Genomic DNA, 19,978 nt, shown 5'->3' with positions numbered 1-19,978 from the left:
CTGAGGATAAATCCATCAATCAGCTACCCGTAAAGAAGGATGAAAAGTTTGTAAAGGAAATGGTCATAAACCATGAGAAAATGATTAACTTTTTATTGGACAGACACGTCCTGTCCAACGTATGGACGTAAACTGCCAGAAAGCCTCAGATTCACATTACCAGTACCGACTACACTCTGCTCTAGTAATGTTCAGTGTCTTCATATGATAAAACAAGCAATGGCTAATTTATGGATTCAGTACCAATTTATATGCATAAAGCAATACAGAGCTAATAAAAATGGATACAGAGTCATTTCTCAGAAGCTAAAAATATGCTGTCTTGGTAAAAATGCTAATTGCCTCCTGATGAAAGGATCTCTTTAGGTTTCTTTCTTGTAGCTACTATGGCAGTAATCACATTGTGCATAATAATATAATAAGCTGAACAAACAATGCAATCATTTATACAAATAGAAGAAAAGAATAAAGCATGTACCCTGCCTCTTAGAAGTTCATATGCTGTAACACCTAAGGACCACCAGTCAACACCAAAAGAATAACAGATTTGACCTCTTGGGTAGAACATTTCTGGAGCTGCAAAGTGAAAAAGGAAAAAAAATAAACTTCTAAACTTCTGTAGATATATGAAAATATTACTATAATCTCTTATTATATAGCAATGCACAGATTGGCTGCTGGTGCAGTATTCTTCCTGTGAGTAGAGTTGAGCGAGTACCTAACTATTCGCACTCACTATACTCATAACGAGTACTGTCTAATACTCGCGTATTCATTCCAAATAGCGTGTGCAATGCAAGTCAATGGGAAATACTCACAAATTAACGAGAAACCCAAATGCCGTACTATTCACTACTCCCATGAATAGTACGGCATTCGGGTTACTCGTTACATAGCAAGTATTTCCCATTGACTTGCATTGCACATGCTATCCGAATGAATACGCGAGTATTAGCCAATACTCATTATCAGTATAGCAAGTACGAATAGTTAGGTATTCGCTCAACTCTACACTGTGATGCCCGACCATGTATTTTATAACTTTATATATGTAAAGTTTAAGGTGGGAGGGGATGTTTCCAAAGGAAATAAGAAACCATAATTACCCCAGGAAAGAGCCCTCCACTCTGCTTCTAGTCCTACTCCAGCCTTTTCCGCTGCACCAGAAAACATGATGTCCTGACCACAAGTCTCCTGTGCATGTAACCAATCAGCCTTGGCAGTCAGGTGACAGGTGGTCTTGATTTAATTTTTTCTGGCTTCGCAGATAGTGATGGAATGGCAGAATCAGGGTGTTAGTTTTGTTAGTTTTTTTATATTTTAAGGGACATCCCAACGCAGTATTAAAAAAGATTAGAAATCTCCTTTAAAGGGTACCTGTTATGTATAAAAATGCAATATACCTGTAGACATGGGGTTAATCGGTTAATAGCCCTCGAAAGCTACACTGAAAGCCTGGCTACCAGGAAAAAAATAACTTTATTACTCCCGGCAGCCTTGGGCTTTCAATCGTAAGCAGTGGTTGGAGCAGCTTGAGTTATCACTTAGTATATACTGAATGATGACTGCAACACCATCCCCCACCATAGCATTGACAGACAGCCGGCTCTGTACTGATGCCTACAGAGTCAGCTGTCAGTTTGTGCCGGCTTCATGGTAAAAGCCACAAATCCGGTAACTGAAGCTGCTCCAGCTGCGCCTGTATGACTGAAAGCCAAAGTCTGCTGGGAGGAATAAAATTAATTTCCTCCTAGTAGCCAGGCTTTCAGTATGGTGGCTGGGCAACTTTAGAACTCTATTAATCTACAGATTAACCTCTTAGTTTTTTTAAATGACGGATTCCCTTTAAATAAGATTCATGAATTATAACAAAATATTCCTGGAAATAGCAAAAATAACCTAGAAAGGGATTAGCAAACTCAGTAATTTGTCTAGGCCATGCCAAACTGGACTCACTGCCATCAGCTTATCATGATGGTGGTCTCCACCTAAGAATGGGTGGTAAAATTTGGCATCGTACATGTGCCAAGGTTTGCTCTTATCATCACAGTGTAATGTACAGTAATGTCATGATTGATAAAATGTTACCACGTTGTTCAGGATCATACTGGCAATTTTGGCTATTGGGATTATTTTTGTGATCAGTGACTCACAAGCTCCCACTAATGCTACCTTTATAATAAGTTAAAGAGGTTTAATTGAAAAATAACAAATATAGTTTGTGGTTACATGCAAGTTTTGTGTTTTTTTAATGAGTATTTTAATATCAAACTTGAAAACTATCAAAGAGTTCACCAGCCTTACCAAGCCTTAAGATATATGCACGTCTTTTTCAGGCAGATACACTCCGAAACCCACCTGAAAAAGCTCTGAAAAAATTCTAGAAAGAATTAATATATAGACTGCAATGTCAAAACGACTTGCTGTTCATATCTTCAGTTGTTTTTTTTGTAACTGTTTGTAACCGCTAAAAGCTTTGAAAGCTGCAAAGTGGTTATAAGAAGTGACCTGACCATTCTTCAGGCGGCTTCTACTAAAAAGAAGTTGTGTGCACTTACCTTAGGAAAGCTATTTAACAACGTCTGAGCCTGGCATGCAAATGCAGATATTTTCTACTTTTTTGATTTCTAGCAAGGTTTCCAAGCTTTTGTGGCACCCCTGAGGCTCAGTCGCCACAGGGTACTGCATCTCTTTTAAGATGTAGTATTAATTCCGTGTAAGAGGGGGTTAATCACTGGTGTTTCTTTCACTTACACAATCCCCAGCCCATGAGTTAGCTAGTTATACAACACAGGAAGCCAGACAGCCTGGGGAATACCCGCCTACCAGCCCAACCACCAATTTGTCATCCCAAGGGTGGGGGCTTCCTCAGGAGATGACCAAACACAAACAGTTTCTAGTCAGATCAGTCTGGGACAGAGAAGCAATAACAGGTCCTTGGTGGGGTGTGCGACCCAGCTCCCCTCAGGAAGACCGTCCGTGATGCGTGCTTTAGAGCTATCCTGGGAAAGGAGAAAGTGCCAGAACATCATGGGACTTTTAGTACCACGGCTGCTATAGAGAGTGCTTAAGAGCTTCTGTAGCTAGAACCAGGCAGACTGAAAGAGGGCGAGAGGCAACCGGTGGAGATGGTGAGACAGAGGAGAACATGGTGGCTGGAGGTCGAGCCTACCCGTTCCCACAGTGCCAGCACTGACAGGTTGCAGAAGCCCTAGGGCAGATCATACTTTATGTTGTCTGCCAGAATCTGCAGGGGATGAGGATTCCAAGTCCCATCGCCCACCACCCATTTTCCCAAAGCACAGTGACACATAGGATCCGGGGTCGGGATTGCAGCCAGGCCCCACGGCGAGGATCCGCGCCACCTACATAAGAAGATGGAACACTTACAAGAGACACTGGGGTCCCCAAGCCGCTTCAAGCCACGGGCATCCACAACCAAGCGCAAGGAAGGGAAGTCTCACACTCTACAGACACCTGTGATTGTCTCTGATTTACCAAGAACTGGCTGAGACCCATCGCAGCAGAGAGTGACACCTCCGGGGCAACTTACGAACTGTGAGTAAAGAGAACTTTGAATTGCAGCCCCCTGTGTCATCCCTGTTTTTGCCGGCACCGTCGACCCGCACGTCGGTGCCTTCGTGGACTATTGCCCTCATCATCCAACCGGGGCCCGCTCCGCCTGTGGGGAGCAACCCCATCCTGGCTGCCATAACACCTGCCCCGGCGAGGAATTCAGCAGCGGCGGCTAATCCTTGGCCGTACACCACAGGTGGCATCACGACAAACTTTCCCATCCACCCTACTTTCCCTTCATTTGCTGTATGCCTTGGAGCAACGGAATCAGGCAAGGCAACCCGTGACATCGCCTGACTCAACCCGCACTTGCCTGGCAACGAGTAGGTTAACCACCTGCCCTGTGGGGCGCTACACTTTCTCTACTGTACCTCATCAGATTGATCTAGTTAATGTATGGGCTTAACTAGGAAGATATAGTTGATGACTGGTAAAGGCTGCATCAATTATAATATATGGAAGATCAGCAGCTATGACAGAAGGGACACAAAGTCATTTTGGAATATTACAGCCACATTTTGTCATATGGGAACTGTGACCACCTGTGACCATTGTCAAGCTTAGGCTTAAAGCTGTAGTAAGGTGGCATTAGCAGGACGCATGCAATTTCAATGTTGCCAACCATAAGCACAAGACGTCCTACTCTGTCAGAATAATTGCCAGCATTAACAATTACCTAGTAGCAAAACATTGATGTAGTTTGGTTTAATTTTACCAGGATTTGCAGGTAAACTGTACATACACTTGTTGCTACAGTATACAAACATAACCTACATATATATATATATATATATATATATATATATATATATATATATATATTAATATATTAGACATCATGGGGGCTATATATGACATAATGCAGGAGACATCCAGCAGTCATGAAGCATTCCTCCTATTAAAATTAAACGGAGTCTCCGTTGAAATATGTATTTATTTCTATTTGAAGTATATGTGCTTCTTTATTTCCGGTATATGGGTCAATGAAATGAATTATAGGGATTTTTAATATTTCTTACTCCTACGAGTGGCTCCACTGCACATCTAGAGAGTTATCATAATGGTGATGTTCATACACTATTTGTGGATACCAGCATTATTTAATGAGACCTGGCAACAAAAGCAGACAACACAAATCTTTGACGGCACAGGTTGGCTTCAGTTCAGCTGATTTGTGAAGCTGCTTTGGCTCGGCAATGAATACAAAACCACAAGTGAATTACCAATTCGGCTTAATAGTATTCTGGGAATAGGCTCATTAATAAAAAAAGGCCTTCAGCATCAATAAGGAGTCCGACCTGTTAGCAGACAGGTTGTTCTTTAAGGAGTATTTAAAGGGAGCCTGCCAGATTGTAAATAAAGACTGCGGGCACCATCGCATAGAGAAGAAGATGAGAAGAATAATAAATAGGTTTGTTGGAAAAGATACAGTTAAACTTGTATTTTATTAATTGAAATCCCTGGCATTTCTATGAACGAGTCCAGTGGGTGGTCTTACTAGTGATTGAAAGCTTCCTGAATAAGTAGTACAGGGGAGACTGTCAGTCACTTGCTAGGACCACCCACTGGACCTATACAGTGTGTCCACCCATATCCTGTCCACCTCTATTAACTTGAGAATGGCGGCAGCTATAGGCATATAAGTGGTGTCTAGGTATAGTAAATAGTGATGAGCGAGTACTAAAAAGCTCGGGTTCTCGAAGCTCGGGCCGAGCCTCCCAAGATACTCGTGTACTCGGCCCGAGCAACGAGCCCAATGTTATCCTATGGGAGACCCGAGTATTTTTGTGAAATGACCCCCCGGCAGCATGGAGAAACCGTAAAAATGTCACAAAAGTCTCAGAAGAGTGCTCAAATGACATGGCAACAGCATGGGGAAGACCCCTTGAAGCATTTATCACTGAAAAGTCACAGCTGTGAACAATTTTGTCCGCGTTTTACGCCATTTTTACGGACTCACCAGAAAACCTTCCAAAATGACCCCAAAATGATTTTTCATGGCGGAAATGTTAAGGGCACATACCCAATAGTGAGATAGAGCTGGTGTATGTTACTTTTTGAGATTAATACATGAAAGATTTTACGTGAAAACATTGTGTGGCACTCCGATGTCCCTGAGAAGAGACGTACATGAAGGCCTCTTGAGTCTAATGTGCCCATTTTGAGGAAGTGAGTCTTTGTAGTATTTTCCTTTGCCAGGGCAGTCCAAAATTGTGAGGTTCACCAATGCCCCTGCATACAGACGTGCATGAGGGCCTGTAAACCTGAAGTGCCCATTGGAAGGAAGTGGGTCTATTGTAGTATAGCCCTTAGGCAGGGCAGCCAAAAATTGGGAGGCTCCACGTTGTCCCTGGATAGAGACGTGCATGAGGGCCTGTAAACCTGAAGTGCCCATTGTAAGGAAGTGGGTCTATTGTAGTATAGCCCTTAGGCAGGGCAGCCAAAAATTGGGAGGCTCCACGTTGTCCCTGGATAGAGACGTGCATGAGGGCCTGTAAACCTGAAGTGCCCATTGTCAGGAAGTGGGTGTATTATAGTATAGCCCTTAGGCAGGGCAGCCAAAAATTGGGAGGCTCCACATTGTCCCTGGATAGAGACGTGCATGATGGCCTGTAAACCTGAAGTGCCCATTGTAAGGAAGTGGGTCTATTGTAGTATAGCCCTTAGGCAGGGCAGCCAAAAATTGGGAGGCTCCACGTTGTCCCTGGATAGAGACGTGCATGAGGGCCTGTAAACCTGAAGTGCCCATTGGAAGGAAGTGGGTCTATTGTAGTATAGCCCTTAGGCAGGGCAGCCAAAAATTGGGAGGCTCCACGTTGTCCCTGGATAGAGACGTGCATGAGGGCCTGTAAACCTGAAGTGCCCATTGTAAGGAAGTGGGTCTATTGTAGTATAGCCCTTAGGCAGGGCAGCCAAAAATTGGGAGGCTCCACGTTGTCCCTGGATAGAGACGTGCATGAGGGCCTGTAAACCTGAAGTGCCCATTGGAAGGAAGTGGGTCTATTGTAGTATAGCCCTTAGGCAGGGCAGCCAAAAATTGGGAGGCTCCACGTTGTCCCTGGATAGAGACGTGCATGAGGGCCTGTAAACCTGAAGTGCCCATTGGAAGGAAGTGGGTCTATTGTAGTATAGCCCTTAGGCAGGGCAGCCAAAAATTGGGAGGCTCCACGTTGTCCCTGGATAGAGACGTGCATGAGGGCCTGTAAACCTGAAGTGCCCATTGGAAGGAAGTGGGTCTATTGTAGTATAGCCCTTAGGCAGGGCAGCCAAAAATTGGGAGGCTCCACGTTGTCCCTGGGTAGAGACGTGCATGAGGGCCTGTAAACCTGAAGTGCCCATTGGAAGGAAGTGGGTCTATTGTAGTATAGCCCTTAGGCAGGGCAGCCAAAAATTGGGAGGCTCCACGTTGTCCCTGGGTAGAGACGTGCATGAGGGCCTCAAAACATTAAGTGTCCATTGTCAGGAAGTGGGTGTATTATAGTATAGCCCTTAGGCAGGGCAGCCAAAAATTGGGAGGCTCCACGTTGTCCCTGGGTAGAGACGTGCATGAGGGCCTCAAAACATTAAGTGTCCATTGTCAGGAAGTGGGTGTATTATAGTATAGCCCTTAGGCAGGGCAGCCAAAAATTGGGAGGCTCCACGTTGTCCCTGGGTAGAGACGTGCATGAGGGCCTCAAAACATTAAGTGTCCATTGTCAGGAAGTGGGTGTATTATAGTATAGCCCTTAGGCAGGGCAGCCAAAAATTGGGAGGCTCCACGTTGTCCCTGGGTAGAGACGTGCATGAGGGCCTCAAAACATTAAGTGTCCATTGTCAGGAAGTGGGTGTATTATAGTATAGCCCTTAGGCAGGGCAGCCAAAAATTGGGAGGCTCCACGTTGTCCCTGGGTAGAGACGTGCATGAGGGCCTCAAAACATTAAGTGTCCATTGTCAGGAAGTGGGTGTATTATAGTATAGCCCTTAGGCAGGGCAGCCAAAAATTGGGAGGCTCCACGTTGTCCCTGGGTAGAGACGTGCATGAGGGCCTCAAAACATTGTTCCCATTGCAAAGGAGCGGGTCTCCTGTCGTTGTAATGTCCATTCTGCAAAGAATGGGCGAAAAAATTTACCACTGGGGGTATACCTGAAACAAAGGCCTAAGTATTGCAATTTGTAACGGTCATCATGGTGGCGCATGAGGAGAAGGAGGAGCAGTCCAGTGATTATCCAAAGTCCAGAAGTGTGTACCCATGGGTGAGTGGAGGTACATGGCAAACTTTAAATTCCGCTCTCATTTGCTGGTGGTGTGGTGAAGTCTGGCCCAATCCAACCCTTGTTCATCTTGATCAGAGTCAGCCTGTCAGCATTTTCAGTTGACAGGCGGGTGCGTTTATCTGTAATGATTCCACCTGCGGCACTAAAAACACGCTCTGACAAAACGCTAGCGGCAGGGCAGGCCAGGACTTCCAAGGCGTAGAGAGCCAATTCATGCCACGTGTCCAGCTTGGATACCCAATAATTGTAAGGCACAGAGGAATGTCGGAGTACAGTTGTTCGATCTGCAAGGTACTCCTTCAGCATCTGGGCAAACTTAGGATTTCTTGTGGCACTACCCCGCACCTCAGGGGCTGTGGTACGTGAGGGGCTGAGAAAACTGTCCCACATCTTAAAGACTGTTCCCCTACCTCTGGCGGATTGGACTTGTGCCTCTCTCGGCTGTAAGCCTTGGTTGTCCACTGATTCCTGACCTATGCCGCTAGCGTTTTGTGAGGGGAATGCTTTGCCTACTTCCGTGACTATGGCCTTCCGGAACTGCTGCATTTTGATTGACCTCTCCTCCACGGGAATAAGAGACAAAAAGTTCTCCTTGTAGCGTGGGTCTAACAGTGTTACCAACCAGTAATGATTGTCGGCCAAGATGTTCTTAACGCGAGGGTCACAAGACAGGCAGCTTACCATAAAGTCAGCCATGTGCGCCAGACTCTTAACAGCCAGGACTTCAGTAGCCTGACCAACAAGATGACTGAACATGCTGTCCTCCTCCTCCTCCTCCTCCTCCTCCTCCTCATCTACCCTGTCCTCTGGCCAGCCACGCTGAACCGAGGATATGACTGGTGTGCATGTTATATCCTCAATTTGGCCGGAGAGTTGCTCCATGTCTTCATCCTCCTCCTCGTCATAGTCCTCCACTGCACGTTGTGATGAGACGAGGCTGGGCTGTGTGTTATCACCCACACCCACTACTGTTTCTTGCTGCAACTCATCGCGCTCCGCCTGCAATGCATCATGTTTGTTTTTCAGCAGAGACCGTTTTAGAAGGCAGAGTAGCGGTATGGTGACGCTAATAATGGCGTCATCACCACTCACCATCTTGGTGGAGTCCTCAAAGTTTTGGAGGATGGTACATAGGTCTGACATCCATCTCCACTCCTCAGGTGTTATGTGTGGAATTTGAACCATTTCCCGACGGCTTAGGTGATGCAGGTACTCAACAACTGCCCTCTTCTGCTCACATATCCTGACCAACATGTGCAGAGTTGAATTCCAACGCGTGGGGACATCACACACCAGTCTGTGAGCCGGAAGATGCAAACTGCGCTGAAAGCCGGCAAGGCCGGCTGAAGCAGTAGGTGACTTTCGAAAATGTGCAGACAGGCGGCGAACTTTTACCAGCAGATCAGACAGCTCTGGGTATGACTTTAGAAACCGCTGAACCACGAGGTTGAGCACATGGGCCACGCATGGAACATGTGTCAGCTGGCCTCGCCTCAAAGCCGCCACCAGGTTCCGGCCATTGTCACACACGACCTTTCCTGGCTTTAGGTTCAGAGGTGTGAGCCAGTGATCTGCCTGCTGTTTCAGAGCTGTCCACAGCTCTTCTGCATTGTGGGGTTTGTCACCTATGCAGATTAGCTTCAGCACAGCCTGTTGCCGCTTCGCCGAGGCAGTGCTGCAGTGCTTCCAGCTTGTGACTGGTGTGGAGGGTACAGTGGATGAGGATGCGCAGGAGGAGGAGGAGGCTGAAGAGCATGACATTCCGGAGCTGTAGAGTGTGGGTGAAACACTGACTGAGGTAGGGCCTGCAAACCTTGGTGTGGGAAGGACGTGTTCCGTCCCTCGCTCAGACTGGGTCCCAGCTTCCACAATATTAACCCAGTGTGCCGTCAACGAGATGTAGCGGCCTTGCCCACAAGCACTTGTCCACGTGTCTGTGGTTAGGTGGACCTTGGGTGAAACAGCGTTGTTCAGGGCAAGTGTGATGTTTTGTGACACGTGGTTATGCAACGCGGGGACGGCACACCGGGAGAAATAGTGGCGGCTGGGGACCGAGTAACGTGGGACAGCTGCCGCCATCAGGTCACGGAATGCTTCTGTCTCCACCAGCCTAAAAGGCAACATTTCCAGCGCAAGCAGTCGCGAAATGTTAGCATTTAGAACTGTGGCATGTGGGGTGTTGGCAGTGTATTTGCGCCTGCGTTCAAAGGTTTGCTGAATGGATAACTGAACGCTGCGCTGGGACAAGGACGTGCTTGATGATGGTGTTCTTTCTGCGTAGGCAACTGCAGGTGCAGGAGTGGAGGAGGCTTGTTCGCAGGCAGCATGGACAGGGGATTGGCTCGCATGCACAACCAGCGAAGACGTAGCAGTGACATCAGCAAGCACTGCTCCTCGACTCTGTTGTACTTCCCACAAAGTCGGGTGCTTGGCTGACATGTGCCTGATCATGCTGGTGGTGGTCAGGCTGCTAGTTTTGGCACCCCTGCTGAAGCTGGCACGGCAGGTGTTGCAAATGGCCTTTTTTGAATCATCTGGATCCAACTTAAAAAACTGCCAGACTCGGGAAGACCTAACATTTGTACAGGCACCTTGTGTCGTCGTGTTGTTCCGGGGAACGGTTGCCTGACTTCTGCCTGGGGCCACCACCCTGCTTCTTACTGCCTGTTGTGATGCTACGCCTCCCTCCCCCTGTGCACTGCTGTCCTCGCTCTGCATATCCTCCTGCCAGGTTGGGTTAGTTACTGGATCATCCACCACGTCGTCTTCCTCTTCCGCACCCTGCTCCTCCTCCTGACTTCCTGACAATTGTGTCTCATCATCGTCCACCACTTGTTGAGACACGTTGCCAACTTCGTGAGAACGTGGCTGCTCAAATATTTGGCCATCTGTACAGACGATCTCCTCATGACCCACTTCAATATGAGCTGGCGAGAGGCCAGAATGTGTGAATGGAAACGTGAACAGCTCTTCCGAGTGTCCAAGTGTGGGATCATTAATGTCCGAGGAGGACGTGTACTCACCCTGGTGGTAGGAAGGAGGATCAGGTTCAGAAATGTGCGGTGCAGTATCACGGCTACTGACACTTGACCGTGTGGAAGACAGAGTGTTTGTGGTGGTGCCAATCTGACTGGAAGCATTATCTGCTATCCAACTAACAACCTGTTGACACTGGTCTTGGTTCAAGAGCGGTGTACTGCTGCGGTCCCCAAGAATTTGGGACAGGACGTGCGAGCGACTAGATGTGGCCCTTTGTTGTGGCGAAATTAGAGCTTGCCCACGACCTCGGCCTCTGCCTGCACCACCATCACGTCCACTTCCTTGTTCCTTGCCAATGCCCTTGCGCATTTTGCAATGCTGTGCTGACGTGTATATTCACTACTTGTGCGTTATATCAAAGTTTGTGGAAATTGCACACAAGTGCACCTGTACGCTGCCACCGACAGGCACACACGTGCGGTTTTAAAAACCAAGCACGGACGCAATAAGAACCTAACAGGTTTTTTTGGGGAGCGACAATTACAGACAAGTCAGACACTATCTGGACTGTTTTAGACTGTGTACACCAGCCCCAGATATGATGAAGGCTGGTATACGGTCACCACTAGGAATGGCTATATATACCCTGCCTGCCTGCCTGTATACTGGTACAATAGTCCTGACAAGGACTCTTCTGGTCACTAGCCTGTATTCAGACCTGGCTATACCCTGCCTGTATATAGCAACAATAGTCCTGAGAAGGACTCTGCTACTGTACTCCGATCTGGCTATACCCTGCCTGCCTGTATACAACTAGAATAGTCCTGAGAAGGACTTTTGGTCACACTGTTTGCAGCCCTGCAACTGAAAAAGCTATAAAGGGCCGCAAAGCTTTCCCTGAATCAGCGACACTCTCCCTGCACTCACTGTCTAGATTGCTGTGAGCAGAGCACAGCGCGCCGGCCGGTATAAAGGCTCGGTCACGCTGTGCAGGCCGGCCAATCACTGCAATTCCACAACTAACAGGGCTGTGGCATTGCAGTGGTCTGCCAGCCAATCCCTGCATGAGGGCTGGCTCTCAAAAGAGCGCCAACATGCAGGGATGAAGACCACGAGTACAGCACGAGTATCTCGAGATTACTCGGTCCCCGCCGAGCAGCCCGAGTACAGCGATACTCGTGCGAGTACCGAGTAGTTACAAGCATGCTCGCTCATCACTAATAGTAAAGTAGCCATGCGCTATGCAATGAAACCACCTATTGAGCCACCTGGTGGAATACAATGGAGCTAGCATTTTTATCTTGAAAACGGAACAAGATAGAGAAAAAAAGTGAATTAAAAAATTGTAGGGCATCATCAATTCAATACGAATCGACACCTTGCATACAGAAATGCTATGATATGAAACCCATGACCCCCCAAAACATTAAATGCTGGTCATGCATAATGCGCTCATTTAACTTTGATGCTCAAAATGGCCACCATCAGCTGCAATGCACAACTGGACTCTGGACAGCATAGTGTATCTTGCTGCACATTGTGCAATATGGTAGGTGACACGTTTGCACAAGCATCTGTAATACGTTGTCGTAGGTCCTGCAATGTTGGTGGAGGGGTCGCATACACCTGCTGTTTGATGTGACCTCACAGAAAGATGTCCAAATGGGGGTCAGGTCAGGTGAGCGTGGAGGCCACTCCACACAGCCTCCATACCCAATGCCTTGTAGGAAGGTCTCCATGAGGTATCGCTTCACGTCCGCAGCCTTGTGAGTTTTACACGTTCTAATCATAGCAATTCTGTATGCAAGGTGTCGATTTGTATTGAACTGATGATGCCCTACAACTTCGTAATTCACTTTTTTTCTCTATCTCATTCCGTTTTCGAGATAAAAATGCTAACTCCGTTGTTTTCCACCAGGTGGCGCAATAGGTGGTTTCATTGTGTAGCGCATGGCTACTTTACTATACCTAGACAACACTTCTATTCCTATAGCTGCCGCCGTTCTCAAGTTAATGGCGGTGGACAGGATATGGGTGGACACACTGTATACATATAAAAAACAGGTTTACTGAAACGTTTCCCACAAAAATGTATATCAATCTGATCAGCTTCTCCTTTTCAATAACATTTTATCTGCAGATCAGATACAATTTTCAACAAGACTGGTTCCCTTGCAATTGAGATGCAGATCAAATCCCAAGATCAGAATTTAAAGGGCATAGCAAACAACACGATATTCTTAAAAATGCATAATGCTTACCCATGTAAGGCTTTGTACCAGCAACAGTTGTGATCTTCGTACCATGATTGACCAGGGTGGCGATATTAAAATCTGTGATATGTACATGCCCTTTACAAATACATAAACAGTGAGCGTATGTTAAATGACTGCAGCTCAATATACTGAAGCAAATATCTCCTAAGAGTTACTTATACTAATGAAAACCAAATAAAAGATGCAGCAGTATAATTTTTAACTAATGAAATTAACAGTAGCTGATTGGGTTATACAAACAATGCTACATCTCATCCCACAAATGATACCACGGCAGTGAGTTACAATTGTGTCTGATCATCTGTCCATTAAAAAGAAAGCTGAGAAATAGGCTTTAAAGTATATGTGGAAAAAGGCTAATTAATATATGAAACCCTACTTGGGCCTTACCAAAATTTGCCCACATTAACCAGTGTCTGATGCTTTTTGTTAAATCAAGGTTTGGTGAGCCTGAAAATAATTTTGGGTATGCAGATTTATATACATACTAGCTGTACTACCTGGCTTTGCCCGGGTTAAAAACTGCTGTTAACAAAATAAAATTTATTAGCAAAAATTTATTCTGCACACAAAAAACAAAAAACAAATAGAAATGTAATTATTCAAAAGCAAAAACTAAGCTAATAGAAGCATTTCACAACATATATTTAACCCCTTAAGGACGAAGCCAGTTTTGTACTTAATGCCCAGGCCATTTATTGTAATTTTGACCAGTGTCCCTTTATAAGGCTATAACTCTGGAACGCTTCAATGGATCCCGGTGATTCTAAGAGTGTTTTTTCGTGACATATTGGGCTTCATGTTAGAGGTAAATTTACGATGATATTTTTTTATTTTATTTGTGAAAAAATCTGAAATTTGACAAAAAAAATTAAAAATTTTGCAATTTTCAAACTTTTAATTTTTATGCCCATAAACCAGAGAGTTATGTCACACAAAATAGTTAAGAAAATAACGTTTCCCACATGTCTACTTTAGATCAGCACAATTTTTGAAACAAAATTTTTTGGGGTTAGGAAGTTAGAAGGGTTCAAAGTTCATCAGCAATTTCCCATTTTTTCAACAAAATTTACAAAACCATTTTTTTAGGGACCACATCCCATTTGAAGTGACTTTGAGAGGCCTAGGTAACAGAAAATACCCAAAAGTGACACAATTCTAAAACCTGCACCCCTCAAGGTACTCAAAACCACATCCAAGAAGTTTATTAACCCTTCAGGTGCTTCACAGGAACTAAAGTAATGTGGAATGAAAAAAAATAAAAATTAACATTTTACCTAAAAATGTTGCTTTAGCACTAATTTTCTTACTTTTTCAAGAGGTAACACCAAAAATTGGACCTCACACTTTGTTACCCACTTTCTTATGAACGCGCCGATACCCTACATGTGGTCAGAAGCCTTTGTTTGGGTAAATGGGAGAGCTTGGAACGAAAGGAGCAATATTTGAATTTTGGAAAGCAAAGTTGGCTGAAACAGATTGCGAGCACCATGTTGCATTTACAGATCCCCTAAGGTACCTAAACAGCAGGAACCCCCCTCAAGTGACCCCATTTTGGAAACTAGACCCCTTATGGCTTCTATCGAGGGGTGTAGTGAGCATTTTGGACCCACAAGTACTTCACAGATTTTGATAACGTTACGTTGTCATATTGAAAATTGACATTTTTTTCTCAAAAATGTTGCTTTAGCATCAATTCTTTCACTTTTTCAAGAGGTAATTCCAAAAATGTGACCCAAATGTTTGTTACCCACTTTTTTATGAGTGCGGTGATACCTCGAATGTGGTCTGAAACCTTTGTATGGACAAATGGGAGGGCTTGGAACGGAAGGAACAATATTTGAATTTTGGAAAGGAAATTTGGCTGAAAAAGATTGCGGGCACCATGTTGCATTTGGAGGACCCCTAAGGTATGTAAACAGCAAAAAACCACCACAAGTGACCCCATATTGGAAACTAGGCCTCTAAAGGAATTTATCTAGATGTTTGGTAAGTACCCTGAACCCCCAGGTGCTTCACAAAAATATATAACGTTGAGCCATGAAAATAAAAAAAAAAATAACATTTTACCACAAAATTGTTACTTCAACCAGGTAGCTTTTTTTTCACAAGGGTAACAGGAAAAAATTCACCATGAAATTTATTGTGCAATTTCTCCTGAGTTTGGTGATATCTTATATGTGGTGGAAATCAACTGTTTGGGCACACGGCAGGTCTTGGAAGGGAAGGAGTGCAATTTCACTGCAAAATTGGCTGGAATCAATAGCGGACACCATGTTGCATTAGGAGAGCCCCTGAGGTGCCTAAGCAGTGGAGGTCCCCCACAAGTGACCCCATTCTGGAAAATAGACCCCTCAAGGAATTCATCTAGATGTTTGGTGAGTACCCTGAACCCCCAGGTGCTTCACAGAAGTTTATAATGTTGAGCTGTGAAAATAAAAAAATACATTTTTACCACAAAATTGTTACTTCAACCACATAGCTTTTTTTTTAACAAGAGTAAAAGGAACAAAAGCAGCATAAAATTTATTGTGCAATTTCTCCTGAGTATGCTGATACCATATGTGTGGTGGAAATCAACTGTTTGGGTGCACAGCAGGGCTCGGAAGGGAAAAAGTGCCATTTGACTGCACATTTGGCTGGAATAATTAGTGGACACTATGTCGCATTTGGAAAGCCCCTAAAGTGCCTAAACAGTGGAGGTCCCCCACAAGTGACCCCATTCTGGAAACAAGACACCTCAAGGCCTTTATCTAGGTGTATATTGAGCATTTAAAATCCACGAATACTTCACAGAACTTGATAAGCTTAGGTTGCCATATTGAAAATTTTCATAAAAATATTTCTTTAGCATCACATTTCTCACTTTTTCAAGAGGCAACAACAAAACGTGGACCCCACAGGTTGTTATCCAATTTCTTGTGAGTTCAGGGATACCCCATATGTGGCCAAAAACCTCTGTTTGGATAAATGGGAGGGCTTGGAATGGAAGGAGCACCATTTGAATTTTGGAAATGTTGAAATAAATTGCGCGCACCATGTCACATTACCAGGGCCTCTTGGGTACCTATACATTAGAAATCCCCCACAAGTGACCCCATATTGGAAACTGGACCCCTCAAGGATTTTATTCAGGAGTATAGTAAGCATTTTGACTCCACAGGTACTTCACAAAAATGTTGCTGTAGCAACAATATTCTCACTGTTAGGCTATGTGGCCATGATCGAGCGACACGGCGTCTAGTACCCAGTGTCAGCCTTCCTGTAGAGATGTGAGTGTTGTCCATGGGAGAATGCAGCTGCCCATGCCCACGATTTGGGTTCAGGCTGCTGTGGACTTTAGTTCTATTCTACCTGCAGAGAACACTCATCTCCGCAGCATAAATTGACATGTTGAGGCTCGGGAAGCTGCGCCACAGGTCGGTTTATGCTTCGGAGAAAAGAAGCACAGTGGGCACGGGATTTCTAAAAATCCTTCCACTGTGCTTCTACTGCACAACGCAGCGTTATGGATGCAAGGAAAACACTCTGCGCCCAAAACGCTGCAAGACCTGATTGTGGGCATACAGCATAAAATGCTACAATGGATGAATGGATAGATGTCAAACATATATAACGTCCCACCCCCTGCATATTCTAAGCTGGCGCCCTTTAGTGCCTTTCATGTGGCACTAAAGGGTGCCTAGCCTTGTATTTAGCCCAAAAAGAAAAAAAATAATTAAAATAAATGACAAGGGGTCCCCCCTATTTTTGATAGCCAGCTAGGGTAAAGCAGACAGTTGTAGCCTGCAAACCACAGCTGACAGCTTCACCTTGGCTGGTGATCAATTTGGAGGGCTCCCCAAGCTGTTTTTTTATTTTTTTTAATTATTTATAAATAAATAATTAAAAAAATAAAACAAACGTAGGGTCCCCCCAAATTAGATCACCAGCCAAGGTGAAGCTGACAGCTGGGGTCTGGTATTCTCAGAGTGGGAAGAGCCATGGTTATTGGACTCTTCCCAGCCTAAAAATAGCAGGCCGCAGCCGCCCCAAAAGTGGCGCATCCATTAGATGTGCCAATCCTGGCGCTTCGCCCCAACTCATCTGTTGCCCTGATGCGGTGGCAAACGGGGTAATAAATGGGGTTGATACCAGATGTGTAATGTCACCTGGCATCAAGCCCAGCAATTAGTTATGTCACGGCGTCTATTTGATATCAGACATAACTAATTGACAGTAATAAAAAAAAAAAATTGACAACAAAAAAAAATTATTTGAAAAAACACTCCCCAAAAACATTCCCTCTTTTGACCAATTTATTGAAAAGAAAAAAAAATCGGGTCCCTGCTGTAATCCATTGTGAAAGTCCCGCGGCGATTCTGGACCTTCTAGAATATGGGGGGCACGTTCAGAGAATGTATCCCCCATTTTCTAGGACTGCAGACCCTCCATTTGAGAAGAGTGGGTGCAAAGAATTTGCACCCACCCTCCCCGGGTCACAGCTGCAGAGTGCGAGCAGTGAGCCAGCGTCTCTGAGTCAGACACAGGAAGCTGAGCTGACAGCCACACTCTGCACGTGTGACTGGCTGTATTGCAAATATAAAAATGTCTATTTTTTGAGTCTATACATTATGTTAAACTATAACATATTGTTTAATCAGACAGACAAAGTGTACATGGTTACAAAATCTTGTATATACTTAAGGATTTCTGTGTGTTTGTCTTGAATATACAGACAGACAATATACCATTGTAACACAAACCTTATGATTTACTTACCTCAAATATCTGATGGTTTTGTGTGTTTGCTATCCATTAAAATTGAAACTATGATTTACTTTAGTTCAACAATCTGATGTTTTAGGTGTTTGCTATATACACAGACAGACAATATATCCATTTATCTTGCTCAAATACCTGATGTTTATTCTTGGGAGATTTGAATGTCTGTGGGTTTATTACCCCATTGTCTGATGTGTGGTGTATCTCTGATTCATCTATGCCCAATGACTGGCCATCAAAGGTCATGGATCAATAAGACTACGACACATTAACTTTAAGGCTTGTAATATTATTCAAGCCTCTATTTAAGATCAGAAAAGTATAGCACAGACAGAAGCTTGTGTTTGCTGCACCGTGAGACGTCCGGGCAGTGATGTCAGGAGTCCTCTGTCTATGTCATGCTTCTCTGACTGTAGTTCCAGACAGATGATGTCCAAAACTCCTTGGTGATTGTAAGTATTTAACTGTACTTAACCTTTGTATATTGATTATACAAAAGTGTACGCAATATCATACTTTTCCTTTAAGTTTGTATTTTATATTAACCTTTATAATAAAATTACTTAATTGTCGTCTTTAAAGCCGTATCTGAACCTTAGTGCTAAAAATATTAGCAAAACACCGGCGTGCACTGTGAAGGAGGAGGGGGCCGCGGGGGATCAGAGCTGAGACAGGTACGGGGGACACTGGGGAACACCGGGGTGGGAATAGGGGTGACCTGGCAGGGCCTGGGGAGCAGTTTTCTGTCGTATGTGTGACAGCACATGCGACAGAAACCAGAGGAACAGGGTAAATGCGGCGCCATGTTAGATTTTCGGGAGGAAAGGGGGGTGGGGGGACCGGAGAGGACCGGGGGATGAGATTTATCTCCCATCTGACATGTTTGTTTATGCCAGATGGGAGATAAATGATTTTTTACCGGCGCGGTCATTTACTGTAAGGTGATCATCGGTAAACGGTGTGTACCGGTGATCACGTGAGCGGGGACCGGAAAAACCAGCCAGAATCATGATCTCCAGGGTCTCAGCTACCCCCGGCAGCTGAGACCCCGGAAATTTTCCGACTCTGGGGGGCGCTAGACCCTTTTTTCTGACCGCCGTTAAAAAGCGGCGGATAGGAAGAAGTACCCTAATTTGTCGCCGTTAAAAGGCGTATCAGCGGTCGTTAAGGGGTTAAATCAACACCCCAGATATTCCACAAAGATTTAACTAAATTGGCCAAGTAATGTGCTCCGTCTGTCTCTTTCCAGGTCTGTCTCTTTCCAGGCCTGTCTCTTTCCAGGTCTGTCTCTTTCCCCGTCTGTCTCTGTCTGTCTCTTCCCCCGTCTGTCTCTTTCCAGGTCTGCCTCTTTCCAGGTCTGCCTCTTTCCTCGTCTGTCTCTTTCCCCGTCTGTCTCTTTTCAGGTGTATCTTTCCAGGTCTGTCTCTGTCCACGTCTGCCTCTTTCCAGGTCTGCCTCTTTCTTAGTCTGTCTCTGTCTGTTTCTTTCCCCGTCTGTCTCTGTTTGTCTCTTTCACCATCTGTCTCTTTCCCTGTCTGTCTCTTTCCCCGTCTGTCTCTTTCCCCGTCTGTCTCTTTCCCCGTCTGTCTCTTTCCCCGTTTGTCTCTTTCCCCGTTTGTCTCTTTCCCCGTCTGTCTCTTTCCTCGTCTGTCTCTTTCCTCGTCTGTCTCTTTATTCGTCTCTTTCCCCGTCTGTCTCTTTCTCCGTCTATCTCTTTCCCCGTCTGTCTCTTTTCCCATCTGCCTGTCTCTGTCTGTCTCTTTCTTTGTCTGTCTCTATCTCTCTGTTTCTTTCCCCATCTGTCTCTTTCCAGGTCTGTCTCTTTCCCCGTCTGTCTCCCCATCTCTTTGTGTGTGTCTTTTCCTGTCTGTCTCTTTCCCTGTCTGCCTATCTCTGTCTGTCTCTTTCCTTTTCTGTCTCTATTTCTAGGTCTCTTTCCCCATCTTTCTCTATCAAGGTCTGTGTCTTTCCCCATCTTTGTCTGTCTCTCTGGCTGTCTCCTCCTCCCCTGTCTGACTGTCTCTGTCCCTGTCTGCATGTCTGTCTGTCTCTTTCACCGTCTGTCTCTGTCTCTTTCACCGTTTGTCTCAGTCTGTCTCTTTCCCTGTCTGTCTCTATCTCTCTGTCT

The 19,978-nt window shown here is 45.1% G+C and overlaps 1 protein-coding gene across 1 annotated transcript in view; it reads right to left on the bottom strand.

The window, feature by feature from the left end:
- The window catches only part of STK32A (serine/threonine kinase 32A), a 374,739-nt gene that overhangs the window by 71,896 nt on the left and 282,865 nt on the right, over positions 1–19,978 (bottom strand). The window contains exons 7-8 of the mRNA XM_075342342.1: positions 13,072–13,161; positions 479–576 (exon numbers count right to left, since the gene is read on the bottom strand). Of these exons, the coding sequence (XP_075198457.1) occupies positions 479–576; positions 13,072–13,161 (188 nt within the window). The remainder of the gene's footprint in view (positions 1–478; positions 577–13,071; positions 13,162–19,978) is intronic.

This window comes from Anomaloglossus baeobatrachus, chromosome 4 (assembly GCF_048569485.1).
Source record: "Anomaloglossus baeobatrachus isolate aAnoBae1 chromosome 4, aAnoBae1.hap1, whole genome shotgun sequence".
In the NCBI taxonomy this organism is placed as follows: Eukaryota; Metazoa; Chordata; class Amphibia; order Anura; family Aromobatidae; genus Anomaloglossus; species Anomaloglossus baeobatrachus.
The sequence above is the reverse complement of the archived record's forward strand: the minus strand, read 5'-3'. Positions and strand labels throughout refer to the sequence as shown.